Raw genomic sequence first — 22,325 nt, 5'->3', positions numbered from 1 at the left:
CATGATAAAGAGGGAGTGTTCAGCTGCAAAGCATCCTACTGGATCAGCTTTACGTAAACCTTAGTTTCTCCATAATACAGTGTATGGTAGGTAAACCGATATTGTGGGGAATAAGTTGGTGTCTTCAATGGTATGATATAGTGGGCACTGACTAAAGATATTGATACCTACAGGACAGTGCCCAGCCAGATACAGAGGTTAACCCAGTGTGATAGGCTTACAAAGATAGCACAAGCAGGATAATTGATTTACTGTTTTGATTATGTTATTAAATTTACTTTAATTGATGACTTGGGTTTTTTCTTTTGATCGTTGGGTATATAAGAAAGGTGGAATGGTTCGGGGAGACCCGTCAACACTGTCACCTGCACACCATTCTCATAAAGCCATTTCCACTACACACATTTTGCACCATTGATAATTGCCATTATTGGAGGCACTGTACAATAAACTGCATTCACTTAAACCTGGCATTCCTCTTCGACTCTTAACGCAGCACACCTAGCAGTAGCTGCCAGTCTTTGTGACACCAATGTGCGGAAAGGAAACTGCAGGATGTGCAATAAGGAAAACACAAGCTTTATTTTCCATTGTGTGTTGTGGAGAGTTTTTAACAGCACAACAGACAAAAACAGGAGAAAACAAAATGGACAAATGACTGTTCTAAAATGGAACAAAGATCTACCAATGTACTGTACCATTACCTACAACCCGCCTGCCCCAAACTAGCAAACTGGACTGAACCGGACAGGCCCGGTTTTGGACTGGACTGGCACATTTTTGTTGGGGCTAGGAGTGCAGATAATTATCTAGAGTGTTTTGGGGTTTTTGGGGGGTTGGGCCCTCGCCTTAAGCGGTGCTTTTGGACCGGGAAGCGAGCTCGCTCACGAAGCTGTTGTTCTGGGCCAGAACCTCGGCCTTCAGTTTCCTGAGCTCCTCCTGGATGGCCTGGTCAGACATGTCTGCAGCAGGCAGGGCCTTCACCTTGGCCAGGAAACCTTCGATTATCTTTTCCCCCTCCTAGATAAAAAATAACAATGTCAACCAAGGTAAAGATAAAACTCATGTAAAATACACCCAAGGGATTATGCTCACACATGTAAGGAGTGGGTGACCAACAGTAAGTATCCAATCACAACACTTCACCAGGGGATCATGCTGACACATGTCAGGAGTGGGTGACCAACAGTAAGCATCCAATCACAACACTTCAGCAGGGGAACAAGCTGACACGTGTCAGGAGTGGGTGACCAACAGTAAGTATCCAATCACAACACTTCACCAGGGGATCATGCTGACACGTGTCAGGAGGTGACCAAGAGTATGTATCCAATCACAACACTTTAGGCCTTATAGCGGAGGTTATTGTTAAAAACAATAAACATAAACTGCATGTTTGTACGGACCGCCCAATTTGCTGGAGCCACGTGCAGCTTCCAGAAATCGCTGGACCGCCAGAAATCATCAAACGTTTTAGACGACTGTCATCTGCGTGAACTCGGGCGTATAAGACACAACAAAAACCACGACGCCATCCTCCCTCCCCACTGGCTATACTCATACAAGTGCCGACTGTAAACAGACAGATCCCCTGCATCAAGCAAATGTCACCATCAAGCATGGAAGTGTCATAACATGCGTTTTGTGTAGAACGATTCCCCAAAGTATTAGCTCAGGATTAGCTTCCTTTGTCATACCATGGCAACATACACAGTTATCAAACTTACAAATCTATGAACTTATACATATTGAGCCATTAAGTTGTCACATGATGGCACAGTTATGCAATTGCAAAAAGGTCAAGTAAATTATGTTAATCAAAATTGTGAATAATGTGACGAATAGGTTAGCAATCAGTAAAACGATTTCCAATTCACAATGAGAATCCTGCTGACAAAAAGCTTTATAAAACTTTCAAACTTTTGATTTGCGGTCACATTTTGGCTGGTGTTGTCCAATAATAAGTTTTATAAGTGTACGACATGGATGAGATATTCGGTGACATCAATCCAGAGTACATCACTCTTAATGATATGCTTGCGCTGCCAGCTTTCTCAAGGCAGTTGACCGTGGGAGCCACAAAATTGTTCCCAGCTGCTACAGTAAGCGCTAACCATTTTAGCCAAATATCGAACAGTAAGCCTAGACAAAATGGCTTCCTTATCAACACCCAACAGATAACACTGGAGATGTTGTTTTCCCCCAGAAGCGTTTCATGTGGCCTCTGAATTCTAGATTTTTATGACCACCTTAGGTATAAATAAAGAAACAAAGACGAAAAGAAAGGCAATACAGCACATGGTGCCGATAATCGTTATTGTATTCAATATGTATCGTTGCGGTGTATTTCTCAGTCCTACCCTGAACTATATACTACTAAAGCACATTACAACAACACTATCAGCATCTACCAGCACTGCATGGATATTCAGCTGGATATTTACTGAAATAAGCTGAGCTAAAGTACAGTGCTAACGGGTACAAGGACAACGCTCAAACGACTCCACGCTTGCCGACTTGAACCCAAAACCTCGGTGCTACAAGCCCAGCTCTTTACCGCTGCGCCACCCGACCTCCTACCTGTCTGTCTAAACGCCGCCTCTTCGCCTCGGGCCCTTCCTCTTCCTCCCCGCCCGCCTGGGTCACGTCCTGGAACTCCTCCAGCTCCAGGGCTTTCTCCCGCGCGCTGGCAATCACGTGCTTCGGGAAGCTCGCCAGCTCCGCCACGTGAATCCCAAAGCTCTGGTCACACACACCTGAGAGAGAGAGAGACGGGGGGGGAGAGGAGAGGACAGGAGAGAGAGAGAGAGGGATAGAGAGAGAGAAGGGAAAGAGAGCAGCGAGGGAAAGAGAGAGATAGGAAAGAGAGACAAAGGAGGGAGAGATACAGATAGATATATAGATCGAGAGAGAGAGAGAAAGAGAAAAGGAGAAGGAGAGAGGAAAAAGGTTGAAGGGAAAGGGAATGAGATCCAATTTTTAGAGAGAAAAAACGAGCTAAAAAATTCCCTCAGCACTAGAATAGCCACAGCAATCGATTTGCTGGCACAAACTTAAACGTACTTCAGAGTAGCACAGCAATTACATGTGGTCGTCTGTGCTTAAATGCGAGCCTTAGATGCCCTCACACCACTGAACAGGACCAACATCACAATGTGAAACTACTCAATCTGCCAAGCGATGTCAACCTAACAGCCATTCAAACTGCATTCAAAGCAGCCACAAAGCTGCGAGTCAGTCCTGTCAAATTCAGTCGAATCCATCGGTGGCATGACGAGCTACAATCATTTTCCAATAGTTCATGCCTGTTTAGAACAAGTATCAGGTGGCCACTAGATGTCAGTGTAAACCTTATATAAACAGAAGTTACACAAAATACACACAAGGGCGCAAGTCCATAATGTGCTTTGTTTGAATGTGTGTGTTTGCGTGCGTGTGTCTGTGAGAGAGAGACAGAACTTGAGCATGTGCGAGCGTGCGTGTGCGTCTGTGTGTGTGTGTGTGTGTGCCTGTGCGTGTGTCTGCTCACCTTTCTTAACCCTGTACAGCATGGTTAGAGTGCTGTCGGTGGTCAGCGCCGTGACGTGGAGGTTGCGCACGGTCGGGATCTGCTGGGCCAGGGCGGTCAGCTCGTGGAAGTGCGTGGCGAACAGGCAGAAGCAGTTGATGCGCGAGGCGATGAACTCGGAGATCGCCCACGCCAGACCGAAGCCGTCGTACGTGGAGGTGCCGCGCCCGAGCTCATCGATGATTATGAGGGAGTCTTCAGTGGCTGAGCTGAAAGCAGACAGAGAAAGGCAGATGGAGACGGATATTGAATAACTAATCCACGGTGACTGAGATTATAGAAATAACCAATAAACAGTTAGTCAGATTACTGAATGGCCAATAAACAGTTAGAGATTATTGAATAGCCAATTAACTGTTGTTGAGATATAGTGCAAGAGAATAACAGAAAGCATGAGGGTGCAAAACTGAAGGAGATGTGGATTGTATAAAAAATGAAATGTGGTCCATAACATGAACAGTGGCAGCTTTTTGCCTTTCATATAGATCTTACCACAGGTCGTATTTTTTTTTCACACCTCCTGAGGTAAAATTCAAACCCGAACGGAAGGGGCAAAGTAAATATCACCGCAGCTGAACTGTCACGGTGCCGAGTCGCCCCCCCCGACCCTTACCGGAGGATGGCGGCGGTCTCCAGCATCTCGGCCATGAACGTGGACACGCCCTTGATCTGGCTGTCGCCGGCGCCGACGCGGGCCAGCACCGAGTCCGCCACGCTGATCTCCGCCTCCTCGCACGGCACGAAGCAGCCCATCTGCGCCATCAGCACGATCACCCCCACCTGCCGGATGTAGGTGGACTTGCCGCCCATGTTTGGGCCTGCCGAGGGAGGGGGAGGGGCAGACAATAAAAATTTAAATGATAATATAAATAATTGGTGTGTGTGTGTGTGTTTGAGTGTTATGTGCATTTTTCTGCGAGCATTCTGTATGTATGTCTGGGGTCTTTTGTATAGGATTGGGGTTTGTTAGTGTACATGTGTTATGGATGTGTGTGAAAGTTTCTGTATGTTTTTGCATATGTGTCTGTGTATCTGTGCATGGGTGTACATGCTATTAAATGTGCACGTATGTCTGCAGTATGTCTACTGGTTTTCATTTAATGTAGTTTAATGCTCATTTGGGCAGTTCTTATTTATACTTGTTAAATGGGGTAGCTGGCAAGTTGGCCAAAGAGTCTTTTTGCAGTTGTCTCTCTTGGGGCTATACTTCACCCTCTGGGGACTTACTGCACTTTGATCCCTGATCTTCGCCCTTGTGTTTGAATAGCAAGTTGCTCCGGATAAGAGGGCCTGCTTAAAAGTGTACGGTAGAAGTGCATGGCCGCAGTGTTCCTCACCGGTGATGATGTGGAACATCTCCTCTCCTCGGGTGAAGGACACGTCATTGGGGATGAAGGCCACGTCGTCCTGGGCCTCGATGCAGGGGTGCCTGGCCCCCTTCAGCAGCAGCCTCCCGGACCCCTTCTCCAGGACCCTGGGGCGCACGTAGGGCACGGGGGCGGAGTGGGACACCAGGGCCAGGCTCACCACCGCGTCCAGCTGGGCGATCACGTCATTCAGCGTCTGCAAGGGGTCCACGTAGCCTTAGAGGGCCAGAGAGGGGTACAGGTAAGGAATGGGGAGTCAGAAAGGGTGTATAAAAGTGCACATAAAGTATGTATTCACGCACACACACACACATACACAGACACACCCACAAAACCACAGTCTCTCTCTTTCTTTCTCTCTCTCTCTCACTCACACACACACACACACACACACACACACATACACAACCACACATTCACACTCTCTCTCACGCACACGCGCGCGCACGCACGCACGCACGCACGCACGCACGCACGCACGCACGCACGCACGCACGCACACACACACACACACACACACGGCATTTGGCATCTCATTGCATGTTTGCACAATGTTTTGTCAGGGTTTTCCCTTGTGGGCCAAGTGGTGGATAAAAAAAAAAAAAACGCTGTGAGGGTTTCTGATTGGCCCAGCGAGTCAACCCCCCTCACCTGAGGCGATGCTGAGGATCTCCTTGACGATGGCGTTCTGGGCCTCCTCGTACTCCTCCCTGCTCTTGGTGTACTCCTCGTTCAGAGAGCTCAGCTTGCTGCCAGTCACACACACACACACACACACACACACACACACACACACACACAGATCCAGCTTCAGTTCATCTGACACCTCTGTGCGTAGGCCCCTGTGAGTGTGTGTGTTATAACATCTTGACCTTGCAAAGTTGCTTGTTAGTCACTAGTCTCATGGAATAAATGAACATCATTCGCTTGCTGGTTTTTCATTATCATATTAAATGTACACTTTTTCTTATCAGACTCACTAAACCGATGGTCCAGGTGGGAATGGGTGTAGGCATTTCACAGAGAAGAGTATGTGTGTGTGTGTGTGTGTGTGTGTGTGTGTGTGTGTGTGCGCGTCTGTGTGTGTGTGTGTGTGTGTGCGTGCGTGCGTAATGGCGCCACCTGTTGGTGAAGCGGACTCCGTTCTTCTGCACGTCCAGCATGGTGAACTTCTTGTTGTTGCGCAGGTTCTTCTCCTCCTTGCAGGTGACTCTGAGGAAGTACCCCAGCTGGGCGTTCGACTCCAGCTTCACCGTCTTCCCCCCCTCCAGGCCTGACAAACGGATACAGACAGAGAGACACAGACACAGACACAGCCACAGCCACAGCCACAGCCACAGCCACAGACACGACACACAGACAGACAGAGACGGCGAAGCATACAGGAAGAGATGGAGACAGGTGGACAGACAGAGACGTAGGCAGAAATGGAAAGACACACACAGTTGACAGAGTTCATGAAAATGGTCATCGTGAACTCCACTTCAGATTGCTAACGGAAGATTTAAATGAGTTCAATATCAGTGAGTGCTGTAAGCCAACCAGCTATCCTAACAAGAGGGGTGAAACAATGCACACGTCCGTTTATATTGATCTTATACTATATCCTCTCATATCACCTAATATTATATTGACTACATTATCTATGCTCATGGCAGACACACTTGTCCAAGGCTCCTGTCCTTATTAACAGATATTTTGGCACATTATCAGTCATAAGCCTGGGTATTTGCTGAAGCAGATCAGGGTTAGTGGAAAGCACAGGCACAGAAATGCCTGTATTAGCACACTGGTTTGAGCCATCCCTGGTTTCGCTAGATGCAGGACAGCACTCTAAATGGAAGAAACCTGCAGTTGGATTCCACTCACTGTACCCACCTGCCTCTAGTAAGACCAGGTCTGCGCAGGCCTATTATTACAAGTGAATTACAAGTAGCTGAAGGTCACAACAGCAGAATCTGTATCTCAGAACTGACCCCGCAGTGTTTAGGCCATAAGTCAGGGTTCATAACAACCATACCCACACTGCCATTCTATCCAGGGCCCTGTTTCACAAAGCAGGATAATGGAGTTAGCTTGATAACCGCACGGAGTAAAACCCAGAATGCTCCCAAATCTGGAACACGGACTGAAGTAAAAACAGCAGTTCCAGGATTTATTTATTGCAATTATCCAGCTAACTCAGTAATCCTGCTTCGTGAAACACCCCAGGATAATTGAATTAACAGTGATGAGATGAACTAATGATAGAGTCAACTGCACCAACTTTCTGATTTGATGATGTCAGAAGTCTCAGGAACCAATATGACCCACCTTATAATCTTTGTTTCCGCCTCTTACACAAATTGGGTTCTGTGCAATCATATACTGAATGGAGATTCGAACAAACTGAATTATGATTTAGCCCATCAAGCGTGACTTGCTCACTGGGCAAGGGTTAGAGCAATTTTGCTTGTCCTGTACCTGGTTTTATTTGTCCCTGGCAAGCAGGCAAGCCTCATTGTTGTACCTTGGAACCCCTTCTCTACATGATCACCAAGTGAGTAAGCAGGAGTCAGAGCGACAGGGGGCGGGGTCAGAGTGACAGGGGGAGAGGTCAGAGTGACAGGGGGCGGGGTCAGAGTGACAGGTGGAGAGGTCGGAGGCCTACCCAGCTCTCTGGCAGCAGCATTCAGGGCACCCTGCATGCTCTTCTCCAGGCTGTCCATAGTCTCACGCAGCTCGCTCAGAGTGGGGTCAAATGACGGCTTCACCAGGAACTCGTGGTGCTCGATCTGCACTCAAGAGGGCGCCAGAGTCAACGCTGAACACAAAGTGTACTGCATGACCTGCTAAACAATGAAATCCACACACTGCAAAAAAAGAGGGCACTAACAACTACAAAACACACCACGACATAACACACTGAAAGGTCATACAGCAAAAGGGCCCACACACAGACAGGACATACCATAGCACGGTGTGGCCTGGCCCAGCACAGAACAGCATAGAACAGCACAAATACCTGATTCATATCCAGCGTGGTCTCAATCATCTCCTGGTACTTATCAAAGTCAGCGCTGAGGTCATTCAAAGGAGAGCTGAACACTGCGTTCAGCAGGACCATGTGTTTTCCTGTAAAAAAGACAGCCGTTAGCCATGATCATCATGAAGGGACAGCAAATGAGAATGTGTGTGTGTGTGTGTGCATGTATGTGAGACAGGTCTGCACATTTTCAGTATGCATTCGCACGGTGAGCATATGTGTTTGCCATGTGTACTTGCAAATACTTGGTGGCATGCGTGCGTGAGGCAGGGGCATATGTGGGTGTATACACACACGTACGTCCCCACAAGTGCGTGTGCGCACGTCCTCACCGCTGTATCTCTCCAGAGCCTGCACCAGGCCCGGCAGCTGGCCCACGGCCTGGTAGACCCGGTAGCAGTCCTGCAGAGTGGAGTTCTGTCTCTGGAACTTCTTGGCCAGGCGGTTGAGGTCCGGAAAACGCCGGAGCAGGTCCTCATGGCAGCTCTGCCTCAGCTCCGCGTCCTCCACAAAGCTCTCCACCAGGTCCAACCTTAATATCACATTATTCATATTATTATTATTATTACTACATTATTGTATTATTAATGTAATTATCATTGGAATTTTTATTTCTTATTATTATTTTTATTATTATTATTACATATCTTTTACTTTCTGTTTTGTATAAACATTTCATGAGACAGACTATTCTATGGTACACCAGTTCAGGGCTGAAGATGCGTACAGTGCAGATGGCTGTACGCCCGCATTGAGGCCACTCGCAGCAGGTGACCCGATTTCAGGCGCGAGGGGAAAGCGCTGACGGCGACGATACCGCACACCCAGGTGAGGGCTCAGCCCGTTCCACCGCTGAGGGCGCTTTGTTTACCAACGCCATCGGGCCACGTGACCTAATCCCCGGGAGCAGGCGGCCAGAAGGGAGATACAAACTAGTTTCCCCGCCTGGGAGTTGCCATGGCCACTGTTGCTACGGGAACATGTTTACCGTTTAACTCATAACAACACAGGCTCCGGGTTGATGACAATCGACAGATCCCGAAAGAGGACCGCAGATATACAGTTACTAGCCTGGGTCCACTGTACGCACTCCAAGCTGCACCTAGAAAACTCCTCTACCCGTCACATCACTGTGAAAGATAAGCAGGTTCTAAAGAATACAGAGACTCCACCTGCACACCTATGAGGGACTGCCAGTGCTATCTGGGAAGGGGCCTGGTTCTGAGGTCTACCTGCCTGAGCCTGCTGTGACTTCCATATTTAGAGGTGACACAACTCTTTCGACTCACTCTGGAGTTAAATTTCTATTTGTCTCGGCGGAAAATTTCTGTCAAATATTCATATATGCTTATGACGGGGAGAGCAGTTCAGGTGGACATAATATAAACGTTACAGGTGGTACAGCACAGTGGCTACACAGGCTCTATGGACGTGATATGCAGGCATCATAAGAAACCTGTTCAGTTAATATGACATGATGGTTCAGGAGCTGGACTTCTGACTGAAAACTTGGACAATGCAGGACAGATGGGTACGATACCCAGGAGAGGCACTGCTGTTGTACCCCTGAGCGAGGTGTTTAACCTGAACAGCTTCAGCAAAAAAAAAATATCCAGCGCTCTGTGACAAGTAAACTGAGAGTCTTGCAGAACAAGGGAATCCACCTCAATAATGCATAATTCATGATAAAGAGGAGAGCAGGGCCTGAGAGAGGATTAAAGTTTCTGTGTGCGAGGGTGAGAGTGTAAGTGTGTGAGCGGTATGCCTGTGTGTGGCATCGCAACTGTAATGTGTCTGTCTGTGTTTCAGTGCGCTGTAAGGAGACCGATTATCTAAGCTTTGGTTAAATACTAGAATAATTCCTCTGCAACGGTTTGTCACGACTGCACCCGACAGTCCAACCTGTGTCTCGGCACCCTCCCCATGAGAAACGTCCCACAATGCACTGGAGGACAGCCCTCCCGGTGAGACGCATCTGACAATGCAGGGCAGGCTGGGAAAGAAAGCTCGCGCAGTACCGTCAATGTAAAAAAAACATTTCACAACACTCAGTTTAACCATCAGGCTATTTCTTTCGTCTTTCTTTCTTTCATTCTCTTTCCATTTTTCTTTGTCACTCTCTTTGCTATTGCATTTCACGCAAGGTGCATTTAGACAAGGTGTTTAAACAATCCCACACAGCCACAAAAAGTCCCAACCGTCTGTACGCTAACATTTACACTGCAAGCAGCACACACCTGAGCGAACAGGAGAGGGAGTTTACTCTCTGAACTGGCACCTAGGCTTAATCATTAATTGCAGACCTCAGAAGGAATGAGAATCACGGGATCATGTCAAAATACGAGTCTCACCAATGAACAGAGTCGAGTCACAGCGCCCAGAGGACGCTGGGATTCGGGGGCAGCTTGACGACAGCTTTAGAGTCACCTCTGCAGGGGCTTCAACAAGCCGAAACTAGCGTCTTTTACTGTCCCCGCCCCCGATTTAGACCCAGTGCAATCACCAATTCCCATAATTCAAAGAATAGGTACTACATGTCATTCAGATCAAATGATACATTACTGGGAGTAGCACAAGAAGCCAGTAGTCATCAGTGCTCATCCATATTCAAAAGGAAAATACATTTTTTTTTTTTAAACCACGCATTCAAAGTATCCACGCTTTCGAGACCTTTCCATTTTGGCTGAAACCAACACTGGCACGGATCAAACTTGGTTCAGTATTTGCAAACAGCAAACACTCCCCACCCCCAATCAATACCCACTCCAGTGGAGGAATGCCAATACCCACAGTTGAAGGAAAAAAAGTCTATTTACAACTCCATCAACTAGGACTATGTATTAAAGAAATAGAATGACTTCTCTTTCCCAACACATTCAAGTCATATGAATTATGATATGCATGTATAAGGCACAAACTGAAGGACAAAATGTATGTTTTAAAAATGCAACAATGGTTCGCAAACTTGGTCTGGGGGCTGGTTTTTACAGCTAATCCGTGACTCAATTAAGGTTGCTGAACACGTGTTCTTTTATAATTTTTTGAGTAAACTTACTAATACAATACAGGTTTGGCTCGTTATCATTTGCTTTGTCTGTGAATTCTTCTACCAAATGGTTTTAGTTTAAAAGAACTAAGGTGTCCCCTCAGTCTTTAATTTGGTCAGCTAAAAAAAATTGTACAGCAATTTCTGACATAATGTGGCTTAGGAGGGTAGATAAGCCTAATTAAAAAAAAAAAACAAACAGTTTGTTGAAATTCTGGGATTGCAGCTGTGAAAAACAGCAATGAAAACCAGCATACACAGCGGAGCCCCAGGACCGAGTTTGAGAACAGCTGCTCTAAAAAAGGAGATAATCGAAACATGTCCGAAACACAAATCACAGCAGAAAAGCATGACAAACATGTACCACGGAGTACCCAACAGCCAGCCCTCACAGAGCGCACTGAACACAGCGCTAACGAACAAAGCACACAAAATTAATCGATAAATCAATTTTTAAAAAGCCCCACAGAACACTTGAGACAGCCCTGACACAGCACCATTGAACACAGCAACATCAAAGGCTGCTTTGTACACAAAAATATGGGTTACGCTGCAAGTCAGAGCGAGGATTCTGATTGGCTGCAGAGCCTCGCGGGGGATGGGCAGGTGAAGACAGGTTTTTCCACTTCTAAGCTCCCAGGTGTGGGCTGGTTTCCCCCACGGGATAAATACCTCATACATCACCAGCCTGGACATGCACGCCTGTGAACGTAATCGCGATACCGAGGAAGAGTGTGACGCACCCCGTCACGACTGTGACGCACCATCGCCCCGTGCTTTTTTTTTTTTTTACCTTGTGGGAAAAAGCAAGCAGGAGAAGACAGAGATAATGTTAAAGAGCAAAAAAATTTAAAATAGAAACGCACAAACAGTCAGAGATAGGGATGACGGAGGAAGAGACTAATTAACCAGACTGCCATTCTGAAACATGAAGGGCAGTAGATAACTGGGGTCATTATGGCAGGGTTTTTCTACCTTTCAAAGAGAGGAGGACATCTTTCTGCCAAACAATCAAAAGGAGCTTGTATATACATATTTATGTGCTGTTTTACTACACTTCACCAATATAATTTTTTTTTTTTTTTTTTTAAACACACACACACACACACACACACACACACACAATTTTATTTGTCCATTACAAATTAAACTAACAGGACCTCACTTATATGAAACAAGGAAGGAAAGATAGAGACTTCCTGTTAGACAGGGGAAGGGACATTTTCATGACTTATAAAAAGACGTCATTGTAATAAAAGACGCCTGTGCAGTGAAACTGATGCAAATCAGCCTCAGTCAGAGAGCGCCATCCTCAAACCGTCATTTTGATAGCAGCGCACTCACACCAGCAAGTTCTGAGGAAATGGCTGCTCCTGCAGGGCTAAACCCTAACCTGTACGTCGCCAGAAATCATGGACGACTCTGGAAACGCAAACAAGTGCGGGAGAAGAGCTTCCAGGCATGGTTCTTGGCTATAATAGCTGTACCAAATGTGTATTGTACCTTACTGAACCGGTGTTTTGTAGTTGTCCATTGACCATGATGCACTTTTGTACGTCGCTTTGGATAAAAGCATCTGCTAAATAAATGTAATTTAATGTAATGGAGCTCCATCCTATTGTCCTCAGTGTATATGGAAACCCCTCCCCCACTCTGAATAAACAAACTTCCGAGACAGCAGTTAGAACAGATACCCCCGCTCAGACACCACCGCAAACACACCAACACACACGCCTGAGGCCTACAGCCTACAGCATACATCCCACCCTACCATTGAACCCTCACAAATAAGTTAAACCATGCCCACCCGTATCAGATTCGGTTTCTTTCATAGGCTAATGACAGGCAGGGGGGGTGGGGGTGTGGTGGCATCTACCTAGAACAAAAAAAAGAGCCCCAGGGTGCTACTGAGCCCCCCGCAATCTTCATACCTCCCCATCCCCCCCCCTCCGCTCCCTTATCAAGGGGTGATGACATCACAGAATCACAGGCAATTCAAATGCAGCACGGCCAAAAGTGAAGGCCAGCACAAAATGGCTGTCTAATCTGGAGAGGGGCTGTCCGTCAGGTACGAAAACAACAGCAGTGCCGTCCCCATACGCAGGACCTGATTGGCCAGATGTGCTTAAACAAGGGCACTCCAGCTCTGACAAACTGTTGTCAAGCGAGACATGGAAATGAACAGGAAGCGAAAAGAAAAGTTTTAAGGATGGGGCTTCTCGGGTTACCAGCTCCCGAAACCACACCAACGGCTGAGACGGAGGCCGGTGCTAGCTTGCGGGCTGCCCATCTGCGCTAGTTTCACAAGACACACCCTACCTGCGAGGCACAATGCCGGTAGTAGAGGGGGGGTAGGTTTTTCAATCCGGAGACTTCCTGTGTCTCGTTTAAAAACAGCTCTGACTCATCGTAACACTCAGGTCCCTGTGATTCCAGTTAGGAATCCCTCTGAGTTTCAACAACAATTACATGCCCCGCCCCCTGATGCAGCCACAAAGCCGGTTGACGGCCGGATACAAGTCATGCGTTGACTTTAGTGTTAGTCTATTCCTGTGACCTGTAATTACGACAGCAACACTTGATTTTTGACAGATTTTCCTCTAATCCAATGCGCTTGAACTCTGGGGTAAGTAAACATGCCTCAGACATGAAACAATGGGGCCAGACATCAATACACAAGATGTGGTCATGTGGGAAAAGGGAGGATTTAGTCCCAACGGGGGACTAAACAAACGGCTGTGCATAACCTTAAGCTAGTCCCTCCAGGAAATCGCGATCTTGCAATCGCAATAATTAATGCAAATTCAACCAAACTTCGCAAATTTTGCAGGGGCTTGCAATTCTGCAAAATTCCCACGATTTCTCCGCATTAAATGTCCAAATCCAGAGCCATATAAAAAGCCGACGCATATTAAAAAATACGTAGCAAAATGCGTCTGTAGGGGCTGAGGTCATAAAGAAATGCATGAAAACATGGTTAGGTAAAGTAATCATAAGCAATCATATCTGTCACAGGAGTCTTCGATAAAAGTGAATGGTGATCCATTTTGTGAATAAATTTGTTCCCTGATCAAACAATATCTTTGTTGGCAGACGGCTCCTTCGGACAATCTCTGTTATCAACACTCCTATCTAGCATAATTAGCAAGCATAGCGTAGCTTGACCTGTTACGTTACTTGTTGCTCCGCTGGGAAAGACTGTTCATCACTGCATACAACTTGGTTTACTCCAAAAGTCAGTTCGGAAACTTTGTATTAAAATAACTCCTCATTTACAGTTAACAAGGCTCTTCAACCTCTCCTCTCATCATCAAAACAAACGGCAAAACAGGAAGTGATGGGGTTTATGAGAAATGTGGTCTTATCATGAGAATTAGGCTACCAAAACAGTATGTGTTGAATTACATGAGTTTTATACACCCTTACAGTTGTAAGAGATTGCACTTTGTTTTTGTGCATACAGTATGTGTTGAATTAATACTATTTAAAAAGCATTTAAAGCACGTATTTCTACAGAAGATGTAGCCTATGTATTCTATATTGCAGCCACAGACTGCCGGTTTTGTAAAGCTATGTCACTTTTATGACTTTTGTAACTTTGAGCCCATGGTTCTTTATGGTCAGAAAACTTCTAAAAAAGATGAGAACTAAAATATTTCCAGCTATTTCTGTGATTTGCAGTATGCTTATTATCATAGGAAGTGATTACATGACACTTTCTTCATTAAGTAGTAGTTTTTTTAAAAATCGCAAATTTTTTCCTCAACTTGCAATTTTGGCCAATCCCCGCAATTTTCCCGCAAAAAAAATTACATAAAACTTCGCAAATTGCATCGCAATTTTTGAGAAAAGCCTCTGCAAAATCAAGCATTTTTGATTGCAACAATCACAAAAACACTCTGAGAAATCCTGGAAGGACTATTAAGCCCCCCCTTTTGGGACCAGTTGGAACCTGTTGCTGTAGCGGGATGTCCCGACAATCCCGGCAACACCAAAATTAAAGTGTCTATCTCAAAATCTTCAGTTTTGGTCGATTTGGCGACACCTGTGGTTATTGGTGGTCACAACAGTTTTTTTCACATTCCAAATTCCAGAGTTGCATTCAAAAGGAAGCTCCACCTCCAAACAGAGAGTCATTGGTCGGCTTGGGGTGCAAGCCTGGAGACTGTCAGCAATGCCGACATGGAAATACTGAACAACAGGGTTCAACACATGGTTACACTTGATAAGTTTCACAGTTAGTGACATGACAAATCATGACAAATAAGTATAGGTAACATCAGGTAATTTCGAACAGTGTAAATACGATGTAAGCAGATACGCTCACTTTCACTATTTTTTTATCCACAACTCCATAAAAATAAAAAAAGGAGGAGGAGGTTGCGTTACGTATCGATGTCAGACAGTACAAGTGCGATGTCACTTCAGCTTAGGGCTGGGTGATATATCAAATATTATTCTAATATTCAATAATATTTTCTAGAAGATACAAACTTAAGCTACATTGGGAATATTGTGTTGCGCTTATACTGCACGTTTTTTATGCAGCCAAATTAGTTTCTTTAAGACTTGGCCAGTCGACTGCATAACCATGTAGCATGTAGCAGACGTATCGGTTTGGCAGACATGAAGGACGGAAGTAATGAGCTAGCCTTCTGGAATTCTACCTCTGGAATTCTCTGGCATTCTAGAGTAGCGGTACAGAAGCGTGCCTATCGTTGCATGTCGGTTAACACCAAAAGCATTCTTCTGCTTGCAGTCCACCAGCGGATTTTTGTGGGCTGCTCAAAAACTGCCTTTAGAAACATTCTTAACATACTTGGCATGTTATTTTTAATGCAATTTTCGTTATCATCACAATTCGTTTTTTTTTTTTTTTTTAAAGCATTAAAAAATGTATTATTAACACTGCATGTGCTGCAAGCATTTTTTAAATAGTTTTAGTACTTTTTCTAAGTATCTTTAATGAACAAAACTATTTCTCTTGAAGGAATCTTATTCACCATAGTTTAAAGGCATACAATGCAGGATTAGCTTTGCTGTGGTCCTCTCTTTACAATCAAAGTCTCATCTGTCCTCAACCTCACCCACTCACCTGTGTTTAGTATTTTATATCTGTTTTTATGGTGTATCTCCATTTTTTGAGCAAGTAAAAGCAGTTACAAGGACTTTGGTTTTTGAGCCCTGTTGGTTTGTCATTCTCCTTCAGAGAATGTTCCAAAGTTCCATGTTTGATGTTATTTACTTCCAGTGGCAACATTGTGTCATGCCACTGAGCACCACTCAAGTTTGACTTACACAAGAGTCATGACCCATACACTCCAACAAAACGGGGAATATACTTGGAAAATTTACTTGAGTCAGCTCCTAAAAGAGGATATGCACAGTTGTGCACATCTGATTGTACTAACTATAAGCTGTTTACATTAGGTTAAGCCATTTCAGAGCCATTTCCTTTTTAGCAAAGTATGTATCTTATATCGACAAAAAGCTTTAAAATGTCCAGATTTGCCGGTGGGTTATTATCTGAAGATGGTGTTCTTTCCGTTGATTGTTCAGCCATTTTGAATGTGTAGGCCTATGCAACCACAACTAGCTTTGTTTAGCAAAACTTTCCACAGTCGTCTTCTTTGCAAATTAGCAGAGATCCTGGGGGAGGGTCTCTGATTTTATGCACAAGCTCTTCCGCATTTGTGGTGGGAATGTGGAACCCGACATCACCAGTGGAAAACAGCACACAGAGCAGCCATTTACTAACGCAAACACATTGAAAAATGTTGTTATAAAAATCCCATCGTGAGAAAGTAGCAAATATGTTCTTTGTAATATGAAGAAATTGTGGATTGCCACTAAAATCGGCCAACAAATGGGTCTCAACTGAAGCAACCGAGCACTATTAGCCTCGCCTCAATCCTCTATTAGCTTCTCCTGAATCCACTGTTAGCCACGCCTCAATCCTGACCCCAGCCCTGCAATTGAGGGAGATCTCTGACTGCAGTCAGCGCTCTGTCACTCTTAACATGGTTACACAGGGACTTTCCAATACCCAACAGGCAATAAACAATTGTATTTATATGTTTGTTTGTATTAACACTATGAGAAAGGGAGGTTCTGTCTGGATTTTATCATCAAACAGACGGGCAATTAATCAACCAAAAAGTTTCGTGTAAAACCAAAAAACTTGGAGCAGTTGGTGACCCAAAAAACATTTCAGTTCTTTGTATGTTTTTTGCTGGATCACATACCACTTAAGGCTGGGTGACAAACAACAATTATTAATGTCTTTTCAAGTGCAAAAAAAACAAAAAAAAGCATTCTGCTTTCTTACTACTTTTTTTCTTTAATCGTACCTGATGCGGTAGTAAACATCCAAACTTCAGGCCACAAGATATACTTCATCGAAAACAAATCGTCAATATGGTTTATTGCCCAGCCCTACAGGTCTGTTCACTCTACACACCGTTTGCCATAGACACCATTTTAAAACCCCTAAAGCTCATTTCCACCTAGACCAGTAAATTCAAGAATGACTGCACAGTTACACGGAGCTCCTACCCCGGGCCATGCCCTCACCTCTCTTCGATCTTGTTGTGGTCCATCAGGGGCTGTTTGATCCACTGGTTGACCAGTCGCTGTCCCTGTGGGGTCCTGCATTTATTCAGTAGGCCGGCCAGGGAGTGCGTCCCCGTCGTGTCGTCAGGGGAACCCTGGGAAGGGAGGGACGCGTTGGCCAATAGCATATAGACTGAGGGGCAGACTGACTGACCAGTACCTCGATGGTCATCTACAGCCAAAAAAATATATATATTTTTAAAAATCACTTGTTTGCCCACCTCAACACTGCTATCAATAGTGTTGCGAACAGAGGCTGAGGTCACACGATTGGCAAGGGAATGACTCCACACCATGCCACAGGGCTTGTCGCTACACTTAAAACACGCTTCAGGACGAGGCAGCAGTTAAGTTCCTCTACTAACCTTCGTTTTTGACAGAATAGAAACCACAAACTGCTCTAAGAAAATAGCTTCTGCAAAAGGAACAAAAGGCCAACAAAACTTTGAAGCATTTCCCTTTAAAGCCACTTAAGCCTTTTCGTGACATTAAGGCCTGCGTTTTCAACAAAGGCAACAGTGATGCAGCAGCACTGCTAAATTCTGGGCCCCGCTGCTAGAATTATTATTATTATTATTATTTTAAAGCTATTCTTAGATGCAAATGGTCCCATTGGCTCAGAATAACTTTGTTGAAACAAAAAGCGTAGCGTACATTATCTTGCAAAACAATTCTTCCTCGACACTACTACCAGCAGAACGTTAATAGTTAGCCATATTGTTCATATACAGGCAGGAAACTTTCCTAAATTGCCACGCTCATTTACTTTTGCTTTTAAGTCAACCTGCAATATTCAACGTCTTCGGTCGTCATTAGTTCTTTAAGCTTTATGGCAGTCACTTGGAGTAGTGTTCTCTACCACAACTTGTCCGTAGCGAGTGGTAAACACATGCGAGTGAGGGGTGACTGGCTTTGTGGTACGTGTGAAACAGATGTTGGCACGAACGCTGTTGAGGCAGCTGAGGCTCGAATCCGCTGTAGTAAAGTTCTGAGCTACGCGCTCAGCTGCGTGTACACGTGCGCACGCGCACCATAAACCTCAGAACCCTCGCGAAACCCATAGGCCCCTGATGAAAAATCCCACAGGAAACACTGAAGACCCACTCAAATTCTTAGCAGGAAGTACGGGCTTAGTTGTTCCTTCAATGGAAACAAAGAAAGGGAAGCAGAAATGAGAAACCGCCATGGCTTGTCCAACAGAAAGCTGTTAAATTCATGTTCAACAGGTACGGGGGGGAAGCTTTCAGAGGCAAGCAGCAATGGCAGGGCCTGCAAAGCATTCCTCAGGAGCTACGGAATGAGCACAATATGCAAAGGTCTCATTTGGTTACCAGAGGGCATTAGCTGAAGCGAGTCTCACAGCTCACGTTTCTCCATATGTTTATATTGCTGCAAAAGGGGTGTCTGTGTCTTGCGCTGCAACATCTGCTGTGACTCGTCATTCAATCAGGTAACGCTTTTAATTCTGGAGGAGTGACACGCAAATTCTAGCCCTTTTGGGAGGGACTCTGACACACCAATGTTGTGGCATGTACCCAATGCAAAACAGAAGTTTGTGCCGAAGACATACGTGGCCCTGATCCTAAAACTCGGACAGCGAAGCCGGACAGCGAGCAGCTTGGTGCCGTGACCTCTCACCTGGAAGAGGTTGAGGGCCTGGACAGCGGCGTTGTCCAGACGCATGTACTGGCTGAGGTCGAAGGTCGTCAACTGGAAGGAGCCAAAGTTGGCCTCGTCGGAGAGCAGCTCCAGATACTTGATGACTGCCGCCAGAGATGACATGGCAACCTAGTAAAATTTAATACATAAAAAAAATTATGCTCAGGTGCAATGGTGTGTTCATACAGAACAAGACACACAGTCATGAGACAATTAACACAATGGCAACTTGCTCATTTGCTAGAATATACTATGCTTAATAAGGTAACCTTATGTTCAATGCTTTTGATACAAAATAAAAGGTTAATATACAAATACATGCACACTTATACAGGGGGGAAGTTGAGGGAAGAAGCCTAGTTCGCCCAAGACAACCAGGTATCATTAGTCCACCCCTCCAATTATTGCTGGTTGTACTAACCCCACCCCTCCCATCACTGCTGGTTGTATTAAGCCTGCCCCTCCCATCACTGCTAGATGTATTAACTCCACCCCTCCCATCACTATTCCTGCCCCTCCCTCTTCTCCTCGCATTTGTTGCTAACCTGTTTCTCCATCTCAGGTAGGGCAGCGCTGGATACTGTCTCACCCTTCCTGGCTCTGAGCAGGCGATTGAGATCCTGCACCATATCCTTAGTGTTAAATTCTGCCTTCTTCCTGTCCGACAGGAGAATGCCCCCACGCTGCACCACCTGTAACACAAGGCAACACAGCTTCACACACAGGCTCTCTGACAGAGAGAGACACAGACACACACACAGACTCTCTGACAGGGAGAAACACACACACACACACACACACACACACACACAGGTACCTTCAAACACACACACACTATGCACATTTAGACTTCCTACCGCATGCTTCACAGACAGAAAGATACAGTCAAATTCATGTACAGAAGCACCTCACTCCACCAGAACATCTGAAAAATGCTGTGTGTGTATGTGCAAATTTTCATATGCACAGCCTGAGTGAGAATATTTAAGTGTGTGTACATATATATGTACATTTATATACTCACACTCATGTGTTAGTGTGCACATGTGTATGTACATGCGTGTGTGCAATAGGCGTGTACCTGTCGGAGCTTGCCGATGTCCCCAGCACTGTCACCCCCAGGCAGTACACACTCCTTGGGGCCGATCTGCACCAGCAGAGCCTCCAGATTGGAGAACTGGTCATTGTCCGGGAACTCGCACACCCCGAGCTTCCGCAGGGTGGAGTCAACGTAGCCCACGCCCACCATGCGCTGCCCATCGCCGGAACCCAGGCGCACCCCGACCACGCCCGCCGCTGCTGCCCCAGACCCCCCAGCTCCCCCAAAGAGGATCTCCTCAAACTGGGTCAGATTACCAGGAGACGCCTGGGCAGGGAGGGAGGGAGAGGGAGAGGGAGAGGAATAGGGAGAGAGGGAGAGAGGGGGAGAGAGAGAGAAAGAGAGAGAGAGTGTTCAGGAAATGACACAGGAGAAAAAGAAGAGTACATGATGTAATGAGAGAATAGTACAGAAGAGAGAATAAAAAGGAAAGGTAAGGACAAGTGGAACATATACAGTGACAAGGGAAGAAGAGCACAGGGTTTGTTAGGATGAGAGCCGAGTATGAAGAGAAAGGAGAAGGATGGGTAGTTAGAGGAGGGGGATAAGATGAGAGATAAGGAGGGAGTTTGGGAAAATTGGGGAAGAGGGACAGGGAGAGAACAAAGCAGAAAAAAGTGGCAGTGATTACCTGGGGTTTCTCAAAAAACCCACAACATTCACAAACACAACACCCTGACCCCAGCTGCCACTCACCATTACAAACACAAAAACACCACCACTCCCATTACCAGAGCCACATAACCCTCCATACCCTGTACATAAACGCTCTCCCTCCCCCCTCAGGTACCTTGTAGGTCAGCTGCCAGTCATGCTCCTTACTGGAGCCCTTGTTCCTGTAAACCTCCACTCTGTACTGCCGCACCAGAAGCAGGTCCCGCACGAACGACTCAAAGTTCATCTTACTGAGAACCACACTCTCCAGCTTCCTGCTCCCTGAACAGGAAGGGACAGACATCGGACTGGGTCCCGCAAGCATGCATCTATATCCATATACATAGGTCACATAAGTTTCTCTATATAAAAGCACTCACTTCTGAACTACCTAGAAGGTCGTTAAGGTGCCTGCTTGGCCTTCCACAAGACGGCTAAGATTAGTAAACTACCTATAGCTAACATTAAAACATTACACGTCTACGTCTTAGCTGTTTAGGCTGTAGCAAATCGCAATTTGCGAAAATAACAGTTCGCTGACTATGTTCAGGTGGTAATACAGTCACATATGACAACGGGAAACGTTTAATATTAATTTTGAATTAACCTACGCTAGCTACAGTGATCTGTCTAGCTGGCCAACTTAGCTATACTTCACATGGCAACTACTACTGAGTTCTATTTTGACAAGCTAACTGGCTCGCTGGTTAGTTTAAAATTTAGCTAGCCAAAATGCCGTCCAGCTTGCATTGTGAAAACAATTTAAATTACGGTTTGTTTGTAAAACACCCAAATACATAGCCTAACAGGAAAACCCAGATGTTGTCTATTCATACCGCGTTTACAAAGCTTAACGTTACTAACAGAACCTGATAGCTAAGTGAACTAACTAGCCAACAGCCAATTGTCGAAAATAGACTAACGTTGCTCACTAGCTTACTGGTTAGTAAAAAAAAGAACTAACTAGAAGCTAGCTAGAAACTATCTGTAATTATGGCAGATAAAGCGTAAGTTACCTGAGCCGAGATTTTTAATGACTCCGTTAGTTTTGAAAACCTCTTTCGCTGCAAAAAGCGCATCTTTCCCGTGGACTGTATAGTACTCATTTCGATCGAATAGCCGCACAGTAGTGTCAGGTTTTTCGGGCATGGAGAAATAAAAATTCAGAAATCCATGCTCTGATGCGCTGTCCATGGACAGGTTCTGCTTTGGTTGCACCGCCATGCTGGAATCTCCCGCCAAGCCATAAGCATGGGGTCAAAGGGAAAGGGATACGTTGCCGGGGAAACTGAAAT

At 45.5% G+C, this 22,325-nt stretch overlaps 1 protein-coding gene across 1 annotated transcript; it reads right to left on the bottom strand.

Moving 5' to 3' along the window:
- Nucleotides 1-558: 558 nt before the first annotated feature.
- msh2 (mutS homolog 2 (E. coli)) lies at nt 559-22,296 on the bottom strand. Its single transcript, XM_035405918.1, has 16 exons — nt 22,047-22,296; nt 21,167-21,312; nt 20,359-20,643; nt 19,823-19,969; nt 19,257-19,406; nt 17,580-17,713; nt 8,293-8,492; nt 7,940-8,049; nt 7,586-7,709; nt 6,058-6,208; nt 5,587-5,684; nt 4,906-5,151; nt 4,182-4,386; nt 3,530-3,777; nt 2,581-2,756; nt 559-1,020 (listed from the first exon to the last, which is right to left on the bottom strand). The coding sequence occupies exons 1-16, from the start codon at nt 22,252-22,254 to the stop codon at nt 850-852; spliced, it is 2,799 nt and encodes a 932-aa protein (XP_035261809.1). The 5' UTR covers nt 22,255-22,296; the 3' UTR covers nt 559-849.
- Nucleotides 22,297-22,325: the final 29 nt, after the last annotated feature.

Source organism: Anguilla anguilla, chromosome 2 (genome assembly GCF_013347855.1).
Source record: "Anguilla anguilla isolate fAngAng1 chromosome 2, fAngAng1.pri, whole genome shotgun sequence".
NCBI classification, from domain to species: domain Eukaryota; kingdom Metazoa; phylum Chordata; class Actinopteri; order Anguilliformes; family Anguillidae; genus Anguilla; species Anguilla anguilla.
Note: the sequence above shows the minus strand (reverse complement) of the source record. Positions and strands in the feature narration are given on the sequence as shown.

Coding starts and splice junctions, on each gene's coding strand:
- msh2 (XM_035405918.1), bottom strand. CDS start 22,254: ATGGCGGTGCAACCAAAGCAGAACCTGTCCATGGACAGCGCATCAGAG. Junction 19,970..20,358: donor ACATCGGCAAGCTCCGACAG/GTACACGCCTAT, acceptor CTTGTGTTACAG/GTGGTGCAGCGTGGGGGCAT. Junction 1,021..2,580: donor GGCGGCGTTTAGACAGACAG/GTAGGAGGTCGG, acceptor TTTTTTATCTAG/GAGGGGGAAAAGATAATCGA.